Source organism: Oryzias latipes, chromosome 18 (genome assembly GCF_002234675.1).
Source record: "Oryzias latipes chromosome 18, ASM223467v1".
NCBI lineage: Eukaryota > Metazoa > Chordata > Actinopteri > Beloniformes > Adrianichthyidae > Oryzias > Oryzias latipes.
In genome coordinates this window covers 2,746,589-2,767,216 of record NC_019876.2, presented here as the reverse complement: position 1 = coordinate 2,767,216, position 20,628 = coordinate 2,746,589, and the positions used below count along the sequence as shown (strand labels likewise).

Below are 20,628 nucleotides of genomic sequence, written 5' to 3'. Positions count from 1 at the left end.
AACCTTCAGTCAACTTAATTCAACCCATCCCATTGAGCTGAAACCCATAGAAAGACCAACTGACGATGATGATTTTTACTACTACTATTACTACAATTACTATTATAATGCCTTGAATAATCAAGCAAACCATTACTTAAGCTGCAACTGAAAAACCTTTGCTTTTGGCTTTTGTTGTAAAGCAGGGGGGTCAAACTCATTTTTACTGAGGGCCACATCAGCATAGTGGTTGTCCTCAAAGGGCAAGATATAACTTATACATGTAACTGAATATAATGAAAAATAAATGTAACTACTCCTTAATGTTACATTAATCATTATTTATTAATTATAACTTCTTAATGTGACAATTACAGTTGCATAAAAAACATGTTTGCTTGTTACTCTGGCATAAATCCTACATTTGATTCTGTCAGGTTAGGTTATATGGACAGTGTTTAAGTCCTAATGTATAGCTGCCCAATCCGATATTTTAAGTCAGATTCCCCCTAGATATGAATAAATACACAACAATTTTTATTTTATATTCTAAGACATTAAAAACTTTTATGCTCTCGCGGATCACATTAAATGACATGGAGGGGCCACATTTGGCCCGCGGGGCTTGAGTTTGACACATGTGTTCTAAAGGTACGTGTTAGTTCATATACGGAGATACAAGTTCTGCAAGTAATACCGTAATTTCCGAACTATAAGCCAGTACTTTTTTCCTGCGCTTACAGCCCTGCGTCTTTGTCAGTTATGCGGCTAAATTATGGATTTATTTGGCGGCCGCCATGTACGTACTTTCGGACTCAGTGCATGATTTGAATACTCTATCCAACACCAAGCAACAAGTCATTTGTTTTTCAACACACCTCTTGGCAGCCAAACAGCATGGACCTCACTTCAGGTCTTCAACACTTCAGTCATGGTTCAACAAAAAGAAACACGCATGCCCGGCCGCATCCCAGAATCCTTTGGTGCCATTACACCCAACGTGCACGTGATCGCCACTACAATATGATGCAGCTTTCAAGTTAAAAGCAATCGTTAAAAGCAGCGTGAAAAAATCCACCATCACCAACGGGTTTGGAAAAGCCGGTCAGCTGCGTGACGGAGAGAACAGCGCATGCTCAGGAGTGAATTTCCATCAGAGTCATAGTGACACTAGTCCATCTATTAGCAGCTCCGTAATATACGAGATGATCTTTTAAACGTACATTTATTATTGTTATGTTATGGTTATTATGAATCGCCTGTTCGCTCATCATTTTATTTTTAATCTGTGTGGTCAGTGCTTTTTTGTGGCAGAACGAAGCCGGAAGAACGGTTAGGTGAAGGCTAACAGGCGCTAACAACAACATTTAGCCTGGATGAACATGAATCAATGCGGGAAAAGCTGCCATCTGCAGCTTGGCTGCATGTAAATATGTGGGAATAACACCGGCCTTTATTTTGTCGGGATACGACTGGAAACACAGATTGACGTGATCGTTTTTAACGGTTTCTAAGGACTGAGCGTAATTTTGCTTTGAAAAGCTCACAGCCTCCGTGTGAGCTGGAGACATGTTCTCCTGCTGCTCATTCACATTGAGCTGGGGGGCCGATGGCAGTCTGAAGGCTCTCACACGTAACAACGCATCCTCCCTCGCCCTTCATCCACAAAACGTACAGTATTAAGTCCGATTGCTCCGCACAGACACGATTCGCTCCGTCCACCGGCGCAATGGGGACGAAGCGCTCCTCCCTTGCCAGGGGTGTCGGAGAAGATAGGAAGGGGAGACAAGGAGCGCGCGGGGCGAGCACGGAGCGCATAGGCGTCCGCAGAGCAACAGTGTTTGTTGTGGAAGGAAACTTCTGACGTACGTGCCGCGTGAAGGCGCGCGCTTTTCAGTCGCCGCTGCTTTTTTTTACTGGTGGTTTTTTTTAACCAGCCCTGTTACTCCCATAATGCTGCCGCGACACAAGCGGAAGGAGAGCTGTTCTTCCGTTCGCCCCTCCATCCACTGCTGCTCCTTGCTCATTCTTAAACACATACAACAGTGTGGCGAGCCGGGTTAGACCCGCCTTTAGCCCCTAAGACTCATGGGAAATGGGGGATCGCGGATGTAAATTCCCTCATCATAACTGAGGGATGTAATGTTGATTATATGGTTACTGTTTGTAATTTTATGTATGATACCTAGATTGTCAATAAGTTAAAAAAAAAGTAAGAAAAATACAATAAAAAAAACATAACTGAGGAACTGGTGAACAAAATAGAGGTCCATGCTGTTTGGCAGATGTGGGTGTATTCAAATACATGAGCCTGAGGCAAGGCTGTCTCCTCCCACAATGTGCTAATGAATTGCACTTAGTCTGGGAGTCAGGACATGATCTGTCAGGATGACCATCTTGCCTAATGCATGCGGCTTGTACTCTGACGCGGCTTGTGTATGTTCAAAAGAAGTTAAACACGTGAAAATGGGTGGGTGCGGCTTGTAATCGTGTGCGCTCTATAGTCCAGAAATTACGGTACTTTCTTCAAAGATGTAATTGTTGATCACAGGGGACTGTATATCCTTCTGATCAAATTCTTAATGTAAAAGCCAATTATAAACAAGGTCTTCAGCATTTCAAATTCAGGATTGTAACTAACTTTCCAGCTTTGTTGAGGCCTTTGTTCCAATGTCCAATAACTTGAAATCTTTCATTGTGTTTAGCCCATTGCTTTGCTTTTAGCTTCATGGTATATCATGCATCTATAATGTTAGATTTTCTAGAATCATAGAAAATTGCAAAAATTGGAAAGGAAAAAATGTTTATTTGATTGAGTTCATAAAGATGATTTCCAGGCAACATATTAATTTTTACTGACAAACTTGTGTGTTGCTGCTACTGTAGGACACAACGGCTTTAAAGACAGAACACAGATGAAAACAAAGGTTTTCTTAATGCTAGTGATGCAGCATTGATGAATTAAATGTTCTATGATTTAATTTGCATAGACACGTTTTTCAGAACAGTTTTCTTTGTTTGGAGGAGTAAGGCCACATTTATGTGTTCAGCTAACATGAAAGTCTTTAGACCCTTTTAATTCTGCTTTAAACAACTTTTTGTGTCTGTGCAGCAAAAAGCAGAACGTCTTTACTGCCAATAGAATGCATTTTTACTCAGCTAATGTGTGATTTAAAGATTAATTACATAATGTTTAAGGTATACTGTATTCCAATTAAAATTATTGATGCATTTTAAACCTGATTTCAATATTTTTCTTCTGTCTTAACTACTACAAGCAGTTTTTCTGTTAAAAAATAAAAAAAAAAATGTTAAGAAAGAACGTGTGTGTTTTTGGTCATCTTTATAACTCAGACTTTGAAACTCTAAGGTCATCTTCCAATCACCGATGTCCCATGTGTCCTACCTTTTCCAGTTTCTTGTTCTGTTTTGCTTTTTCTAATTTCATTTTGAAAAAGTTGGAAATTATTTTTGTTTTTAATTTTTATTTTGTTTCATTTTTGTAATTGTGTTTTGCCTTCTGGTGTTTAAGTTTGTATCTAACATGTTGTTATTTTAATTATTTGTTTTGCTTTTTAATTGTTGCTGTGATCTTAAATGTGTTTTTGCATTGAGGGATTTGTTGGTGTGGTTTGGACTACAGGGCCACCGTAGGTTGACCACTTGAGGCAGCAGAGATGACAGCAGAAAAAGGGCAAACGTTCACCTCTTCCTCTTTGTAGTTGGATTGAAAGCTCAGGTAACTGAAGTGAAGTCAGTTCACCTGCAAACCAGGAGTTCGATTCCTAATCACTTCAAGGGAAACTTTTAGACAACATAAATGAGAGGTTGGAAAACTAATTAAAACTTTAAAAGTAAGGCCAATAACACTCAGTTAAACCTTTTTTACGTTTGTTTGGAAGTTGTTTTTTCTTTTTTCACTAGTTGTTCATTAGTACAATAACTCTTTTTTTAGGTTTGCTTTTGAAAAATCTCTCTTTTATAGAAAACTGTTCCTTACTGATTTTTCCTGTGAACTTTTTTTCAGACAGTCTTTTAAGTTGAAAATCTTCCACTTTCTCTCACTAAACATTAATAAAATAACAAGAAACTTTTTTTTCAGTACTGTAGACCCGTGCAGCTTTAATATGTATTGTAGAAGATTAGACACTAGAGGGAATTTAAAGGAGATCTTTTTCTCTAAATCACTTGTGCTTTCCAAAGGACTCCCTTTCAATGACACCCGTGACTCCCCCTGTAGCTTCATTTGCATGTAAATGCACGTGTGTGCTGCAGCGGTATCATCTTGTCGGGGGGCATTTGTGTGCGAGCAGCCGTGCATAAACGGCTCCACTAATGTGGAAGCAGAGGCCAGACGTCATGGATCAAGAGGGAACACAGAAACAAAGTCAGAGAAGCTCAAAGGTTCATGCAAGAGGACGCTCAGAGGCACAACCACTGGTCTGCCTGAAGGGTGGACACTAACGCCTCATCACATATCATTACCTAAGGTAAGAAACAAAGATTTCTTTTAAATGAGTGTTTTTAAAGTTACATTCAGAGATAATCAATGTAAGTTCATTTGTTAATTCAAGACTCCAGTTGTTTCAGCCATGAAACCATAAATATCAACAACTGGATGCATTTACACAAACCAGAACCCTTAAACTTTTACAAGTTTTTTCCACTGGACTCATTTTCTGTGTTTTAGCTCATCGGGTCCTTTAAATCTGAGGATCCTAATTTACTTCATTCTATACTTTGCATTGTTCAAATAATATTTTTATGCAACTAACCCTAACCCTAATGAAAAAAGAAAGAATTAAATCAAAAACATCAAAAATGAAAACATTTTAGGTGTGTAGTAAGCATAGGTTGTTTTTGAGAGATACAGCAAAATTAAAAAAACACATAAAACTTTTGTCTTATTGGTTAAGTTGAATATTCCAAATATGTGTCAGCAAAAACAAAGTTACCTGGGACTATGTATTATTGATATGATTTTAAAAGGCAACTGATTGCATTATTGATTAGAGCAGATAATGCAGCCACTGGCGTTCCACAACACAATTATGAGATTATGGTCTGGTGCACACATGCACACAAAAACACACCCACTTTTACCTCCATGTGTTTGTTCAGAGATATACATTTCAGCAGAACAGCCAATTGTTTTCCAGGACAGTCTGGATTGAGAAGACTGAGAGACGATTTTAGTTTTAGCCACAAGACTGACCTCTGAAAACCTCCTGGACCAGAAGCTCTTCATTTTCCAGAAGGTCCCAATGAGACGGTACCTGACTGTGGTCCCTACGTTTACACAAAAACACACACATATTCACTACTATGTGTTTGTTCAGGGAGACATATTTCATCGACACAGCCTATTTTTTCCAGGGCAGTCTGAATCAAGATGACAGAGAGATGATTTTTGTTTTAGCCATGACCCTTGATAAAAGACTGACCTCTAAAAACGACTAGACCTGAAGGTCTCCGAGGACCAGAATGGTACCTGACTGTGGTCCCCATAAGTAGACAAAAACACACACACTTTGACCTGCAACTGTTTGTACAGGGATATATATTTCACCAGAACAGCCAGTATTTTCCAGGATAGTCTGGATGGAGACGACTGAGAGACAGTTTTAGTTTTGGCCACAAGACTGACCTCTGAAAACCTCCTGGACCAGAAGCTCTTCATTTTCCAGAAGGTCCCAATGAGACGGTACCTGACTGTGGTCCCTACGTTTACACAAAAACACACACATATTCACTACTATGTGTTTGTTCAGGGAGACATATTTCATCGACACAGCCTATTTTTTCCAGGGCAGTCTGAATGTAGATGACAGAGATGATTTTTGTTTTAGCCATGACCCTTGATAAAAGACTGACCTCTAAAAACGACTAGACCTGAAGGTCTCCGAGGACCAGAATGGTACCTGACTGTGGTCCCCATAAGTAGACAAAAACACACACACTTTGACCTGCAACTGTTTGTACAGGGATATATATTTCACCAGAACAGCCAGTATTTTCCAGGATAGTCTGGATGGAGACGACTGAGAGACAGTTTTAGTTTTGGCCACAAGACTGACCTCTGAAAACCTCCTGGACTGGAAAGTCTCAGTGGATCAGAAGGTCCAAATTAGATGTTTCCTGACTGTGGTCCCCATAAGTATATAAAAACACAAACAGACACACACATACACTGGCACGATGGATATCATGACCATTAACTGTATATGAGAACTGGACTCACTAACTCTCCCCCCTCACCTTCCAAATAGGAAGTACCCACTAGTACTTCATGTTATAGGAGGCCCAAAATGTCAGTTTTTTGTTTTGGACCCACAGCCAGCCATTCCCTGTTAAGGACCTAACATTGTTTTGTCTCTGACACCTGACATTATTGTTTTAATCCCTTTCAGTCTTTTCCCCATCATTATCCTCTTCAATTTACAGTTTTCTTTGTTCTCATGATTGGCCAAAGTCCTTCATTGTAAACAACTTTTTTGTGTTTCCGTCTTCCAGATGTCGTGGTGTTCGTCTCTCCGAGGCTCAAAGTTTCGTCACGTCTTCGGGAAAGCTGCCACCAGGGAGCACAGCTACGACGGGGTGCCAATCACACACAGCGTCCACGACAACCACTACTGCTCAGCCAATCCGTGCTTCATCGCCGTGGTGACAGAGTGCACAGCGGGAGGGTGTTTTTTAGTCCTGCCAATCCATCACGTATGAAAGCTAACGTTCCTCACCTAACAGAGGCCTAAAACGTACCGATATTAGTGTGATTAGATGTGATTAAAAGCCGAACAAAATCACAGATAAATGCATTTTTGTGATTTTATTGCTACTAAAATGAGTGAAATCTAATGATAACCTCCTGTTCAGACGGGCAGAGTAGTTCCTCAGCACCCCAGGGTGTGTGGCCACAGAGGAAGAGTTCTGGACATCAAGTGGAACCCGTTTGATGATTACAGCATCGCCTCGTGCTCAGAGGACTGCACCGTATGTTTTTTTTAGATGTTAAAATCTCAGATCCCAAGATCTAAACCTATGGGTTTAAATGCAATGAAGGCTTTCATTTTTTAGCTTTTAAGCCAGTTTAGCTGATGTCATCCATTCCATTGTTGTACCCAGGTAAAGATCTGGGATATTCCGGCTTTTGGTCTCCAGCAGAACCTCACCAAAGCCAGGAAGACCCTGGTCGCTCACTCCAGGAGGGTGGCCATCATCGAATGGCACCCAACCGCTGAGAATCTACTGCTTAGCTCCGCCTACGACTACAAGGTGTGACGGCACAGTAACTCTGAAAATTGAGCTGAGATTCAGGTGGATTCAGGAAACGGGATAAATATAATGATGGAGTTTAGTTCACACTTAAAAAAAGAAAGTATAAAGTCAGAGTGAAGGGATTTGGATGTTTGTTTCACACGTTTTTTACACTTTTGCATAAAATATCTGCTGGGTTATGATTTATTTTGCTCAAATAAAAGCAAATAAATTCTACTATGTGTATACAAGAAGAAACCCTTTAAAACATGAGTTTAAAATTAAATATCATAAACTGTTTAGGCTTTGTTTAAATCAACTATTGTTATGTGAGTTTAAAGGATATTTAAAGGGCATCTTTTTCCTTTTCTTTCTTGTTTTGGCTGTTAAAAAGGGCTACACTATCAGAGAGTCACCAATGTTTTGAAATACAAAAATATGTCAAACCAGCATCTGCATAAACCAAATGTCAACAGGAAACGTGTGGATTGCTCAACTCAGACTTTAAAAAACACGTTGATAATCATCTTCCATGCTCTCTCCATGCGTCAGGTTCTTCTCTGGGATATCTCTCAGGCTGGCGCAGTTATTCTGCATCCAGTCCGGGTCATCCTGATGCCCGTCCACCACCGATACCCCTCTGAAGCCCTGCTGCTGTCCGTCAGCTTCAACAGTGATGGCAGCAGACTGGCGGTCACGTCCAAGGACAGACGAGTTCGAGTCCTGGATCCGCGGGCGGGAAAGATTCTCCAGGTGCTGGAATCTGAGGAGTGTTTGTTTCTGTGTTTGTCCTCTTGGGGGAGCTGTTCTGCAGACGTTTCTGCCTCTGCAGGTGTCCAGCTGGAAGTCCCACCGCGCCAACAAGGTTTTGTACATCAACGGGTTGAAGATGCTCCTGTCCACGGGGAGTTCCTCATGGAGGCACAGACAGATGGTCCTCTGGGATGCAGTAAGACCCCTTCCTCTATATATTCCACTTTGACCTCTGATCATGGGGTTTGACACATGGAATTCTCTGCAAAGGGCAGTTTATCTAACACATCTCACAACACTGGTTTGATGCTTTTTTGAAGGACTTGGAAGTAAAATCATTGACATTTGACCGTTCTCCATATTTTGTATGGTATTACTCCAATGAAATGTCTTTGGTTGGGTTGTAATCTGACTCGTGGCCTTTAACAAAGACATCTGTGGATCTCAGAGGGATTTTTCTGGTTAAATAAATAGATTTTTTACAGCAGTAGCTGAACGTTTTTCTTTGTGTGCAGGAGGATTTATCAGAGCCTTTATACGAGGAAGATCTAGACGGATCTGCAGGAGTCCTCTTCCCTTTCTACGACCCAGACACACACATGCTCTACCTGGCTGGAAAGGTCACTGCAACCATGTCTACACTTTCTCTGCACACATTACGTTTATTTGTCAAAGACTGTACCTGCAAAGGGAATGGGGTGAAAGACGTTCATGGCTGAAAGTGAGCAGTTTTTCTCTGGTCTTTGTCTGTGTTCAGGGAGACGGGAACATCCGCTTCTATGAGCTGAGCGCAGAGAAACCCTTCATCAGCTTCCTGAACGAGTACCGATCCGTGCTGCCGCAGAAAGGCCTGGGTCAGAACCGCACCCGTCCATCACAGAGATTTCTGCAACACTTTTCCAATAACTCTGATGACCAACGTCTGAACTATCAACCAATCAGGGATCTAAATGTTCAGCTTCTTTAGGAGATGGAGGCTCTAAATGTTCTGTTTTTATTCCTAGAGGTTCTGCTCTCTTTGAAAAAACCTCCTTTCATCCTTCAAACCTCTGTTATTTTTGTGAGAAAAGAACCTCAGCAGATGTTCAGAACTGGATCTCTTTTGCTTCAATTTATCTTGGTTTTTGTTTCTTTACAGTTATAAGATTATAAGATAAATTATTCAATTTTAAGCTTTTAATTTGGTAGATTTTACTATTGACCCCATTTTAAATTCTTTTTATATATTTTTTTTCTTGTTTAACTAAATGTACTGATTCTTTTGGCATTTTTATTGATTACTTGGAAACACCATTTTTCAGCTCATTCAGGATTCATTTGACATTTCTAGTTTTGCATTTCTCTCTGAATCCATTTTGTGTTGCTGTATAACTATTTAAGCTAATTCAGAATTAAGTAATTAACTTTTAATCTATTAATATTTAATTTTTTCAGCTTTTAAACATGTAATTTGACCTAAAATGTTTTATATTTTTCCTTTTTATATTTAAGCTCTGCCCCAAATGGGGGCGTGGTCTTTTTGTTGTCACATGGGGCTCTGGGGTTTAGAATGAAAATGTGGTAAAAATGAAGGAACGTATTTGTTTGAAGTAGGGATGGTACCTTTTGGATTTTATCCTGTTCCGGTGCCAAACTGGTTCTTTTGAAACGGTTCTGGTGCGTAAAAGCTGCTTAAAAAAATGAAAACAAATCCCTCCAGTTTTTTCCATAAACACTGATGTGTGATGAAGCAGCGTAACAGCATGAAGGAGAGCACCTCTTCTGGTCAGGAACACTTTGGAGAACTTGTTACTAAAATTGGCATCTTTTCCTTTAAATCCTAACCTTTGCTCACTTTGACTCTGTCCACCCTCATGGCCACGTCCATTCTGATATGAGCCCGCCCACCATCACTAGAGAGATAAAATGAATGGCTAGAATAGTACAGGAAAACTGATTAGAATGAAAGGGATTGACGTGTCTGAAACGAAGCCCCTTCATCCAAGTTTTGGTACCCATCCCTAGTTAGAAGTGGTCAGGAAGTGGCCCACATATGGGCTGAACCGTCACCCCCTGAACACGGAGTCTGAGTGGTTCCTCAGGGATCTGAGCGTGTGTATCACTTGATGTTTTCTGCCTTTCATGTCCGACGCGACTGCAGGAGTGATGCCCAAACGCGGCCTGGACGTGATGGGGTGCGAGGTCTTCCGGTTCTACCGACTGATTGCTGTTAAAGACCTGGTGGGGCCACTGTCCATGATCGTGCCACGAAAAAAGGTTGAGACGGTCTTGCCCTCCACTTCTAATGAAGAAGACAGAACGTCAGATGTTCACGGTCTGTCCTGCTTTTCCAGTCAGAGGTTTTCCAGGAGGATCTTTACCCGCCGACGGCTGGAAACCATGCGGCTGTGACGGCAAGGGAGTGGCTCCTGGGGATCAACAGGGGTCTGTGACCACGATACACCCAACCTGCTGATGGATTCATCTGCAGATGGTGCTGTGGTACAGTGTGACACCAGTCTCAACCTCTCCTCAGATCCAGTGTTGATGTCCCTCAATCCTGAGATCAAACCAGAAAACCCTTACGCGGAGGTCTCCTCCGCCAACGGTCGTCTGAGGCCGATTGCGTTCATGTTGGCTCCGCCTGCTGCTGTTGAGACTGGAGACCAGGACATCATAGAGCTGGTAGACCACCACGGATGTCCGCGGTTTCAGTTCTGTCATGGACTCAACCAACCGCTGATTCAGTTGTGGGGTCATGCAGGAACGAAAAACTGCAGAAAAGACTCAATGTCATTTCTGTCCAATAGAATGGGTGCGCAGTGTGAAGTGGAGCGGCCACATTAGACATGACACCGCCCACCTCAACAACCTGTTGGTACCACAAAAAGAGTGTTGTTGGGTCCACCCACCCAATCAAATGGCCCCAAATCTAAACGCTAATGAATGAAACAGCTGATTTTGAAAACGTAACCCCCCAAACACACAATCAAACCCAAATTCAGTCCTGTTTGTCAATTTCAGAAACAGAGGGTTCAAACCCACAGCGGGGTGAAGCCAAAAACCAAAATAACAGGATTTCCTGACTGACAGTCTAAAAGGTGGTAGGGTCTGTATCAAAGTTCCACCCCTCCTGTAGGTGTGAGACTTGGGGTCAGTTTTAACTTTGAGTTTAAGCTTTTTGGTAATTTTACTTAGTCACAAAAAAATACAGAATAAACATTAAATACAAATAGTTTGAAAAAATTAAATGAACCACAGAAGAAATTTTTTTCATTAAATTTTCTATTTAATTTATAAATAAAGTTTGATTTAAGAAATTAATTACAAAGTGTTTTCATTAACATGTAACGCGAAGTGGTTTTCACAGTAAAAACATGTTTCAATTTGAAAACTGAAAGCAAAAAACAAAAAAATTAGTAATAAATTCAATAACTTAAATAGACTTGATCCATTTATTTTATTGTCTTTATTTCCTTTTTATTGCTAAAAAGTGACATTTGAAGCAGAAGGTGGTCTTTGGGGGGGCGGGGCTAAACCTTTGTGTTTTCACACCGAGGCCTTCCTGGAGGAGCAGCTGTCCTACCAGGACGCCAAATACCCCGAAGACGACCTGTCAGAGTGGCAGCCGGACGGGACGCAGCTCCCTCTGTGGACGCACTGCTGCGAGCCCCTGGAGACCCCCCCACCGCCAAGCGACCAGGAGGTCAGAGGGCTTTCCAAAGAACGCCGCGGCACAAAGCGCCAGAGCAGTAAACTCTGACGCCGTTTCCCTTTCAGCTCTTGCAGGCGTTCTACAGGCAGCAGGACCGGATCAGAGAGCTGAGGATGGAGTTGACCCAGAAGGAGGTGGCGGCACCACCAGAACCAGAACCAGAGGTCCACCGGCAGGTGATCCTGCTTCCCCTGTATCCAGCTCAATCAGGTGTTTCTGTCTGCAGGTGAGAATTCTTCAGCTGGAACTGGAGATCAAGAACTACAGGAACCACATGAGGGCCAACTTCTGACTGAGCTGCTGCTGGTCTGTGGACCTGGAGGAACCGAGTCTTCTCACATCTGTGTCTCCACCGTTTGCAGTGAAGCAGAAATAAACAGCAGAACTCTGGGGACCGCCTTCCTACTGTTTGTTCATGAACAGGTGGCTCCGCCCTCTAATCGGCGAGCTCCTCCGTGAGAAGAACATGGAGATCATGCTGAAGGCTCCTGAAGTTTGACTCCTTGGGGATTTAAGTCCACATTCACCAACGGGAGTCTGCTCCACATTCGTGGCGGGTTTCCATGACGACCCCCATCCTCAGGAAAACCTGTCATTGTTGTAGCGTTACAGCTGACAAACATTATTAAATCCTCCATCAGCATCGCCTGGATTTAAGGGAAAGCCCAAAAAAAACTAGAAGCAGGGGCGGAGCCTAAATGTATGACTGTATGAGAACTGGAGTGAGTGCGGCGTCACCCACAGATACCGGCTCCAACCAAATGAAGTCAATTCAGGTACCATTTTTTTGCGATCAGATAGCGCCATGTTGGAGCCAGAAATCATCAATAAACAGCGATCGGTCCGAGTTCAGTGGAGTCCACATTTCCACGGTAAACACTCTCGCCAATGAAAAGCTAGCTTTTTGAAAGGCCAACAGACTCCGCCTACTTTTACTAAGGTGTCTAATTGGTCAGTTTGTATTATAACATGAGCTGCAAAAAAAAGAGAAATATCCAGAAATAAACCAATCATTCAATCAACAAACGAGACAATAAAAGATCTGTTTAGCAACTCGACAGACATAAACAACAAACATCTGCTAATGTGTTGCCATATTTCAGTGTTGAGTAAAAAAACACACGGGCCTTGAACGCATCATCACACCTGACTGTGTAAAGAAGCAGAGACCAGCGAAGCAAAATGTTAAGATTTTATTTACAAAGTCCTTTTTCGCATGTTTTTATTTAACTTACAGAAAGTAAAAAAAAAAAAAAAAAAACAAGTAAGTCAGTGTGAACAAAATAACTGGAGGTTGAAGAAATCAAGGCGTGGGGGGACAAGAAAAGATAGGGGGAGGGGGGCGGAGTCTCCAGACAAATGAACCTGAACAAAAATAACCTCTGCAAGAAAACAGACAAACAGGAAAACGTTAAAAAGCTCTGCTGGCAAAGAGAACAGAGTTTGCCCTGAGCGCACGGCTGCGGGGGAGGGGGGGAGGGGAGGGAGACGCACCTGGACCGCACAAAAACAAAAAAACATCCGGAAAGATGACGTCATCTGTGCCGATAACAAAGGGAACACTAGAAAAAGATGGGAAGTTTCAACGTTTTTCTCTGATTCCAAAGGTTCTGAGGCGACGCGGCGTTCAAGTTTGATCCGAAATTTCATGTTTGCTTCATCAAGATGAAAAAAAAAAAAAAAATTGGGAATTTCTATAGTTACCAAACAAAAAAAGTCACGTTTTGGTCTTAATTTTTTGTTCTTTTTAGTTAAATGTTTGTAAAAAAAAAAAGATTGAAATGTTTTTCGGTTCAGGTGTGAGGGGGGGCGCTGGGGGACGGGATGCAGCCCAGAGGGGGGTGGGGTCAGAGGTCAGGTGGGCGTCCAGTGGAGCTCAGTCCTCCTCTTCATCCTCGTCTTCAGGGTCTCTCTTTCTCTTCTCTCCTTTGACGGGAGACGAGTCTTCATCTGCAGACGGAAAGATGATCAGATTTTCTTTCCCAGATGACATCATTTCCTGCTGAACCTCTGGTTGCTAAGGAAACGGAAAACAGGGTCTTCCTCACTCACCATCCTCATCCTCGTCCTCCTCATCCTCGTCTTCGTCCTCGCTGTCCACATCTCCGTTGACCTCTCCGTCCTACAGGAAAACCAGACAAACATTTCTTTTATATACAAATTAAATACAGATTTCTCCAAAAACATTACGGTTATCCATTAAGACATTTTTAAACATCTTTATTTCGTTAAATAAAACCTTAATAATGTAGAATACATGTTTTGAAAATGTAAAATTAAAGCAAATAAATGTCTAAATGAATATTTAAAGGACACAAAAGTTTGATTAAAAATTATTCTTCAGGTATTTCAAAGTTCATAAGACAATTTTATTTCATGTTATTTTTATTGTGTCGCAGCGATTAACAGAAACCGAAACATAAATTAATAAAATTGAGAGAAAACAATAAAAGCTGACAAATTTGGAAAATAAATAAAGTATATTTTAAATGTTTTTGTACTTAATTAGCGTTCTATGATTTATTTCATTTATATTTTCCTAATAGTCATTTTTTGTGTATATAAAATAAAAACTTTAAGGATTTTAATGCAAATGTATTTTTTCAAATCATTATTTTTACAAGTTCTAAAGAATAAAAAGGAAAAATGCTGTGCAGCTTAAATAATTAAATTTTTAACAATTACTTTTAAAAACCAATTAGAGGGAAAAACGAGTCAAACAATTATAGATATTACTTAAAAGAAAATAATGATATTTTGTTTGCGAATTGTGGGAAGCAGCAAAGAACAGCAGTTAAAAAGATAAAAAATGAATTGGAAAAAAAGCTACTAAATTTGGCATTCTTGGTTTTTCACAATAAAACACATTTTGTGAACTTAGTCATGTTTGAACGTTTTTCTTTATTTGCACTTCAGGAATCACATTTTCCTAAACTTCAGTTTTTCTGTAGATCAAATAAAACTCTTTAGATCAAACATTTCTTAAAGAAGTGTTTACGCCTCCGTAAAATAAAACAACAAACCTCATCGTCTGCGCTGTCGTCATCTTCATCATCATCCTCAGCCACCACATCTTCCTCGTCCTCCTCCTCCTCATCCTCAAAGTCTTCCGACTCCCCCTCTGCGGCGCAAACATTTAGGTAAACGTCAACAACCTGAACATCGTCCGCGTTGCGTCTTTGCCCCGCCCTCCTCACCTTCTTCGCCCTCATCGTCGACGCCGTCTCCCTCGCCTTCAGAGTCGGACGCCTCGCGGTCGTTGACGTCGTAGCCGTCCAGGTAGGTGAGCTGGGGGAGGAGCTTGAAGATGGAGTCCCTGTAGTCGGCCAGGTTGGTGACCTCGCAGTTGAACAGGTCCAGACTTTTCAGCTGAGGCAGCTTTTTCTGTGGGGCACACGGGGTCGCGTCAGGTCACCAAACCGCAATATGGACGGCGCCAGCAGGCGGCGCCAAATCTCCACATTAAAACTATTTGTCTTTTTGTGTTTGCTAAAAACAATAAAACCACAAAAAAACTGATAACATATCAATAAATTGAAACTTGGAAACTTTTGTTTCTAAAAAAGCTAACAGAAAAATTAAAAATCCATTTCAAATAACTGAGCAAATCCAAAATAAATTTATGTTTCAGAATAAAATTTCTCAGAAAAAGGCATTTTTAGTGGTTGTGTTTCCCCCTAAAACAGTGCTCTGTAGCGTTTGCAGCCCATTTCAACACCAAACACTTCTGTTCTGCTGCCATCATGGAGGAGACCGCTGCGCCTCCAGACCAGAACCAGCAGACACCAGGACGGGTTCCTCCACCAGGAGATAAGGAAACTCACCCCCCACCCCCACTTGCTACAAACTCACACTGAAGACTTTCACTCATGTTCAGAACATCCTCTTCACCAAAGACTCATCTACTTACTGCTCTTAGCATTGGTGTCACTTTAAACATCTCATTGCTCTGTTGCACTATTTAGATTACTGTTCTTCTTCTCATTATAACTGTTGTTTTATTATTTAGTTTATTTACAGTGTGGGGGTGGAGGACAGTCATTTCATCTGTGCTGTAGGTCTTCTTTATGCAGCATATTTGACAATAAAGCTGACTTTGATGATGCTGTTTGTGGGGCAACTGCGCCCCCTGCTGGTGTGAACCGGTACTCACTCCAACAAATTCATGTTTGCACGTTTGTGGTTCAACGAGTCTCTACAGGTTTACTGCTTTGTATCTCCTTCCTTTAAATACCTGTTGAACCTGCCTCCTGTTTTTACGGCTTCATTCAACTACATGCCGTCCGTCACAGCAGCACATCTGCACATTAAGCTCCACCCACCAGCGGCTCCAGCGTGCTGATGTCTTTGAACTTGTTCCCGCTCAGGTTGAGGTGCGTCAGGTTGACCAGCCGCTCCGCCAGAACCTCCAACCCTCCCGATATCCTGTTGTCGCTCAGCTCCAGCTGCAGAAGACAGACGGACCATCAGCCTTTGCTCTGGTGATGATCGACCAGAACCGAACCCGCCCGCCCCAGGGAGCCGGACCGACCTTTTTCAGTTTGTCCAGTTTGGGGATTCCCGCCATACTGGTCAGACCCACGTTGATGAGGCTGAGCACCTCCAGGTTGGAGAACTCCTCCGTGATCCCCTCCATCTTCCCGTCGCCGGAGCGGCAGTTGTCCAGAACCAGCTCATGGACCTGACGAGACCAAACACAGAACCCGTCTACTGCATCAACAAACACCAGAGAAACAGTGTCATCCTGTGAGCTGGAGGACGTTCAAAGAAGCTGCACAGATCAACTCGTGTTTTCCTGAACCGAGTCACTAAACAGAAAAGCTTTAAAGAAGAAGAGAACATAAAAAAGTTAACATTTGTTCAGATTCTTCATTAAATTATGAATTAGAGCAGAAGATGCATTTCCCCTTGTTTGACTTTTAGCTTTTAAATAATTTATACTGACTGATGATAAAAGAAGTAAACATAGTATTATAAACCAGACTTTTTGGTATCTTCCATGTGTTCAACGCTGTAAAAAGCTCACGGGGGGGGGGGGGGGGGGGGGGGCGACAACGGAAAATATCTTTTGATTTGAAGCTTTTATTGTGAAATAGCGACACTAGAAGATACTGGTATTTTATTCTTGAAGATGAAGTTTGAGATTTCAGCGGTCTCAGGTAAAATTCAGTTCTGCCCCCTCCCTTTACCCTCACGGTGCAGACTGGGGGGGCTCAGTCATTTGTTTTAGACATAATAACTAAACCAAATGAAGAAAAGTGGGTTGGTTCACAAAATGGAAGAGAGTAACGCGTGGATGAAACTATTTCTCCTGCATTTTATTTTATTTACATAAAAACTTTAATAACAAACAGAAAAAAACTGTTTTAGAACAAATCATCAAGTCTGGTTGGTTTCTATATGATGCTAATGAGACGGACCCCCACCCCCACCGGTGGTACAGTCTTTTATGGCTTTTAACGGCGCCCCTCCTATGCGGCCAGGACATCCTCCCCCGTGAGACATTGGGGAGTCTTAAAACTCATGCTGGGGTTTGTCTGAACCTCTGGTCCTCCATTGATGAAGGGGTTCCTTAAAAACAGCCCTTCAAAATAAAACTAGCAGCAATGAAAGGAGGTTTCTTTGTGTTTTTAAATCTCCTTCAGCATCTAAACACCAGATCTGGATGAACAGTCCCAACCAAAACACCAACATGTTTAAAAACATAACAATAATGACCTTAAAAAACAAGTATTTTTTTTAATTTTGGGGGACCGATTAAATACAGGGTTGTGTCAGGAAGGGCATCAGGCATAAAATCTTTCCCGTCTCAATTGTAACGGCGACCCCTCACAGGATTTCTCAACACATTTATAAATCACTTTTTATTGATGGGGAAAAGAAACAGTTTATGTCTGATAATTACAATTATTCTGCTCCATTTATAATATCACATATTTATCAATAATGTTTTTTCTTTAAACATCAAAGCATTACACTGAAAAGAGAAAAATTTAATATCCCACAATTCCCTGCAGTTATGGAGGCGAAACAGCTTGTTGGTTTAGGATGAACACAGAAACACCCAAAGACTGTTCAAATGGTGTTTAACCTTTCAAAATAAAGTTATCTGGTAACATTCCTTGGAGTGCACATGATTTTTCCCCCGCCTGTTGATTTTTCTTTTCTTCCTTGTATATTTCGTGTTTTGTATTTATTCTATCTCTTATCTTTTTCTGTGGTGCTGCTACTACATCTACATTTCCCTCCTAATAATAATAAAATTGATCTGACACTCTCTTCTTCTGCCGGTCTGGGTCCTCTTTTATGAGAATTCCCCCACAGTTTCACCGAGTCTCAGGGGGTTACGGTCATCGGTTCATAGACCAAACAAGACCTTTAGTTACGAGGTCATAAAAAGATGAGTCCGGTGGAAAAGGCTCCTCGGGGTTTCGTATTGGGACGGATCCGCGTTCTGTTTGTAAACTCCCGAACCACGTGACGCTCCTGCGTTAGCGGCGTGCCTCTTGTCCCCGCAACCGCCGCTTCCCACCAGCGTGGCAGCGCAGGGATTACCCCACTAGACCATAATCACAGTTTTTTTTAATTAAGGACATGGTTTCACTACTGAAAAGAGTAACGGTAAAAACCACGCGAAGGCTTTTCTTTAAAACTAGCTCACGCGCGCTAGCTAGCCTCAGTTAGCAAGTCATGAACAGCGGGCCCGTCTATTTCCTGGCACCATACGGAAATTTAAAATTCAAGTGTGTTTCTTTTATAAAGAGCAGATACTTCATCAGAGGATTTCCAAAATGATGTAAATATCCAGATTATATAATTTAAGACAAACAAGTGTGGAACATTATTTTAACATTATATTGTTGGGTCAAAGTACAACTCGGTTTGAGGTTTATATATGTCCTATTGAAAAGATAGATAGTGTCATTTTGCTTTGTTGGGGTGTTTAAAAAAAATTACAAATCAAAGAACTGCAGCATAAAATTATGCCGAACATGGAACAGAAACCAGGTAATAGCCAGGCCCCGACAGACGCGAATGTTACTGTGGGTTTCTAAAGTGGAAAAAACTACGTTTAAGTCGTTTTTACGCAAATATCTGAGCATCCGATCGCAAAAAGTGAACCATACACACACAGAAACCTCGATTTGTTTCCGACAGGAAATGGGACGTAAGCGGGAACGTAGAAAAAAAATTCAAAACGGTTGTTTTTTTGTTAGAGAAACGCGCCATCAGAAATATCGCCTTTGAAGTTAAAGGAAGCGTCAATCTGGACGCAAATTAAATCCCCTGAAACCAAACAATCAATTGAAAAGGAGCTTTTTATAGACATTTCTACACTTTTCCAACCCGCTGTGATAACGCCGCCATGTGCTCGCCAGCCCTCCTCCTCCTGCCGGTCAAGTTTACACCGAGGAAATGCTGCTAAAAATCCCAAAAACAGGCCGCAATGCTCACCTCTGATGGCGACCGGTGCCTCAGCTCTAACGAAACCCTCTTGTTCATGTCCATTTTCTCTGTTTTCCGCTCGAGTTTGAGTGTCCGCCACGCGAAAAACTTGTTTCTCCGAGATCCTCTCCTACATCAACACGCTGCACTCCAGTGAAGTTAGCAAAGCTATGAATGACGCACTTCCGGACAAGATTACCAAAATAAACACTCTGGAGGAGGAATATAGAAATTTCATCACAATTAATATTATTAAACATAAAATTGTAAATCAAATTTAACTCACGAAGTACGCACTGTCTTTATTCGTGATAGTTTCTTTTAAAGACAGAGTGAAATTTACATTTTTCCGAACAGTTTGGCCGAAGACGTTTATTTTGAAAGGACTTCCTGTTTTCGCTGTTCTGCGTTTCTCCTCCCGGCTTTACTGCGAACTGAAGCGTTCTCAAAGCGTGTGTAGAAAGTGGGTCAAGTCGTTTGTCGCTTTCACTTGCTTTAAAAAAGATCTGAATTTCGAAATATATCTGTAAAAAATAATAATGGAATTATTTTTTTATGGTTACAGAAACGTCTTTTGAACTTGGGTAAAACTGGATAAGTGTGCAAAATTAATCTTTATATTTGTACACTTTTACTTAGTTTGATTTTTAAAATGTGTTAATCTTAGTATGACGTTCCTCCTTTCATTATTTAACTGCAACAAAACTATTTAAACTGAAACTTTCGTAAAACCTGCGTTCTGTAACATGAATACGTAGATCTATTCGTATATTTTATTTTAGTGCACGTTTCCTGTCTTCGCTAAAGTAACGTACAATGTTTTCCGAGACCTCGTGAAGGCATCATGCTTAGACTTTTAAAAGGAGGGAAACGGCGGTGTGCTAAACAAAGCTCCACGGCGCCTCTAGCGGCCAGTCGACCAACAAACCACATTCGATCGTTTACAGTTTCCGGTCGTGACTTTCCTCTTTCTTGATCGTACAAAAATATTATTTGATGTAAAAAAAGACACAGATGGTATAGTTGTACTAAAGCCCAAATGTAGTGTTTTAGGTTCTTCAAGAAAATCTTTCTTTTGCTTCTCCTCAACAATAGTGTTCAGTCAGTGGGGGGATTAGCACAGACACCTGAGGAACACCAGTTCTGATGGTGTGTTGGTGCCATTTTCAGTAAAACGGTCAGACAGAGGCAAAAACAGAGTACAAAATCAGTGACTAGCTAAAATGAAACGTGTTTGGTGGTCTAGTGGGCTTAATCTCATGTTGTATGTTCCTCAGAGCAACTGGACTTTAAAGGTTGTATCTCAGTCTGATCTCCAGGTTAGCAATAGTGTACTTTTTCCAAGACTTAAATGTATACTTTTTTTGTGGCAAAAGTCTATTCATAGGCTCCTCCTGGTATAAAATCATCTCCAGACAGCTTCATCCCTAACCCCTGCACACGTTGAATGGGTTTTGCCAGCAGTTGTGTTTTCATATAGAGAAAATGTTGAATGTAAACCA

General features: G+C 41.4%; 2 protein-coding genes across 6 annotated transcripts; one reads left to right on the top strand and one right to left on the bottom strand.

Moving 5' to 3' along the window:
* The first annotated feature begins 2,235 nt into the window (after positions 1 to 2,235).
* Positions 2,236 to 12,944, top strand: LOC101156152 (coronin-2A). 5 transcript variants are annotated; one of them, XM_020701911.2, is made up of 13 exons: positions 2,236 to 4,469; positions 6,493 to 6,693; positions 6,853 to 6,969; positions 7,102 to 7,251; positions 7,786 to 7,986; positions 8,066 to 8,182; positions 8,502 to 8,606; positions 8,744 to 8,840; positions 10,127 to 10,242; positions 10,320 to 10,410; positions 10,502 to 10,650; positions 11,525 to 11,671; positions 11,746 to 12,944. In XM_020701911.2, the coding sequence occupies exons 1-13, from the start codon at positions 4,236 to 4,238 to the stop codon at positions 11,908 to 11,910; spliced, it is 1,890 nt and encodes a 629-aa protein (XP_020557570.1). In that variant the 5' UTR covers positions 2,236 to 4,235; the 3' UTR covers positions 11,911 to 12,944. The 5 variants fall into 5 exon arrangements, with proteins under 5 accessions (XP_020557570.1, XP_020557569.1, XP_023821887.1 ...); XM_020701910.2 differs by having other exon boundaries at positions 7,786 to 8,182; positions 8,502 to 8,840; positions 11,746 to 11,814; positions 11,907 to 12,941; XM_023966119.1 differs by having other exon boundaries at positions 7,786 to 8,182; positions 8,502 to 8,840.
* Positions 12,855 to 19,301, bottom strand: LOC101156393 (acidic leucine-rich nuclear phosphoprotein 32 family member B). The gene is made up of 7 exons (XM_011473402.3): positions 19,136 to 19,301; positions 16,212 to 16,361; positions 16,003 to 16,125; positions 14,878 to 15,064; positions 14,704 to 14,801; positions 13,733 to 13,802; positions 12,855 to 13,630 (listed from the first exon to the last, which is right to left on the bottom strand). Exons 1-7 carry the CDS (start codon positions 19,187 to 19,189, stop codon positions 13,557 to 13,559), a joined length of 756 nt encoding a protein of 251 aa, XP_011471704.1. The 5' UTR covers positions 19,190 to 19,301; the 3' UTR covers positions 12,855 to 13,556.
* Positions 19,302 to 20,628: the final 1,327 nt, after the last annotated feature.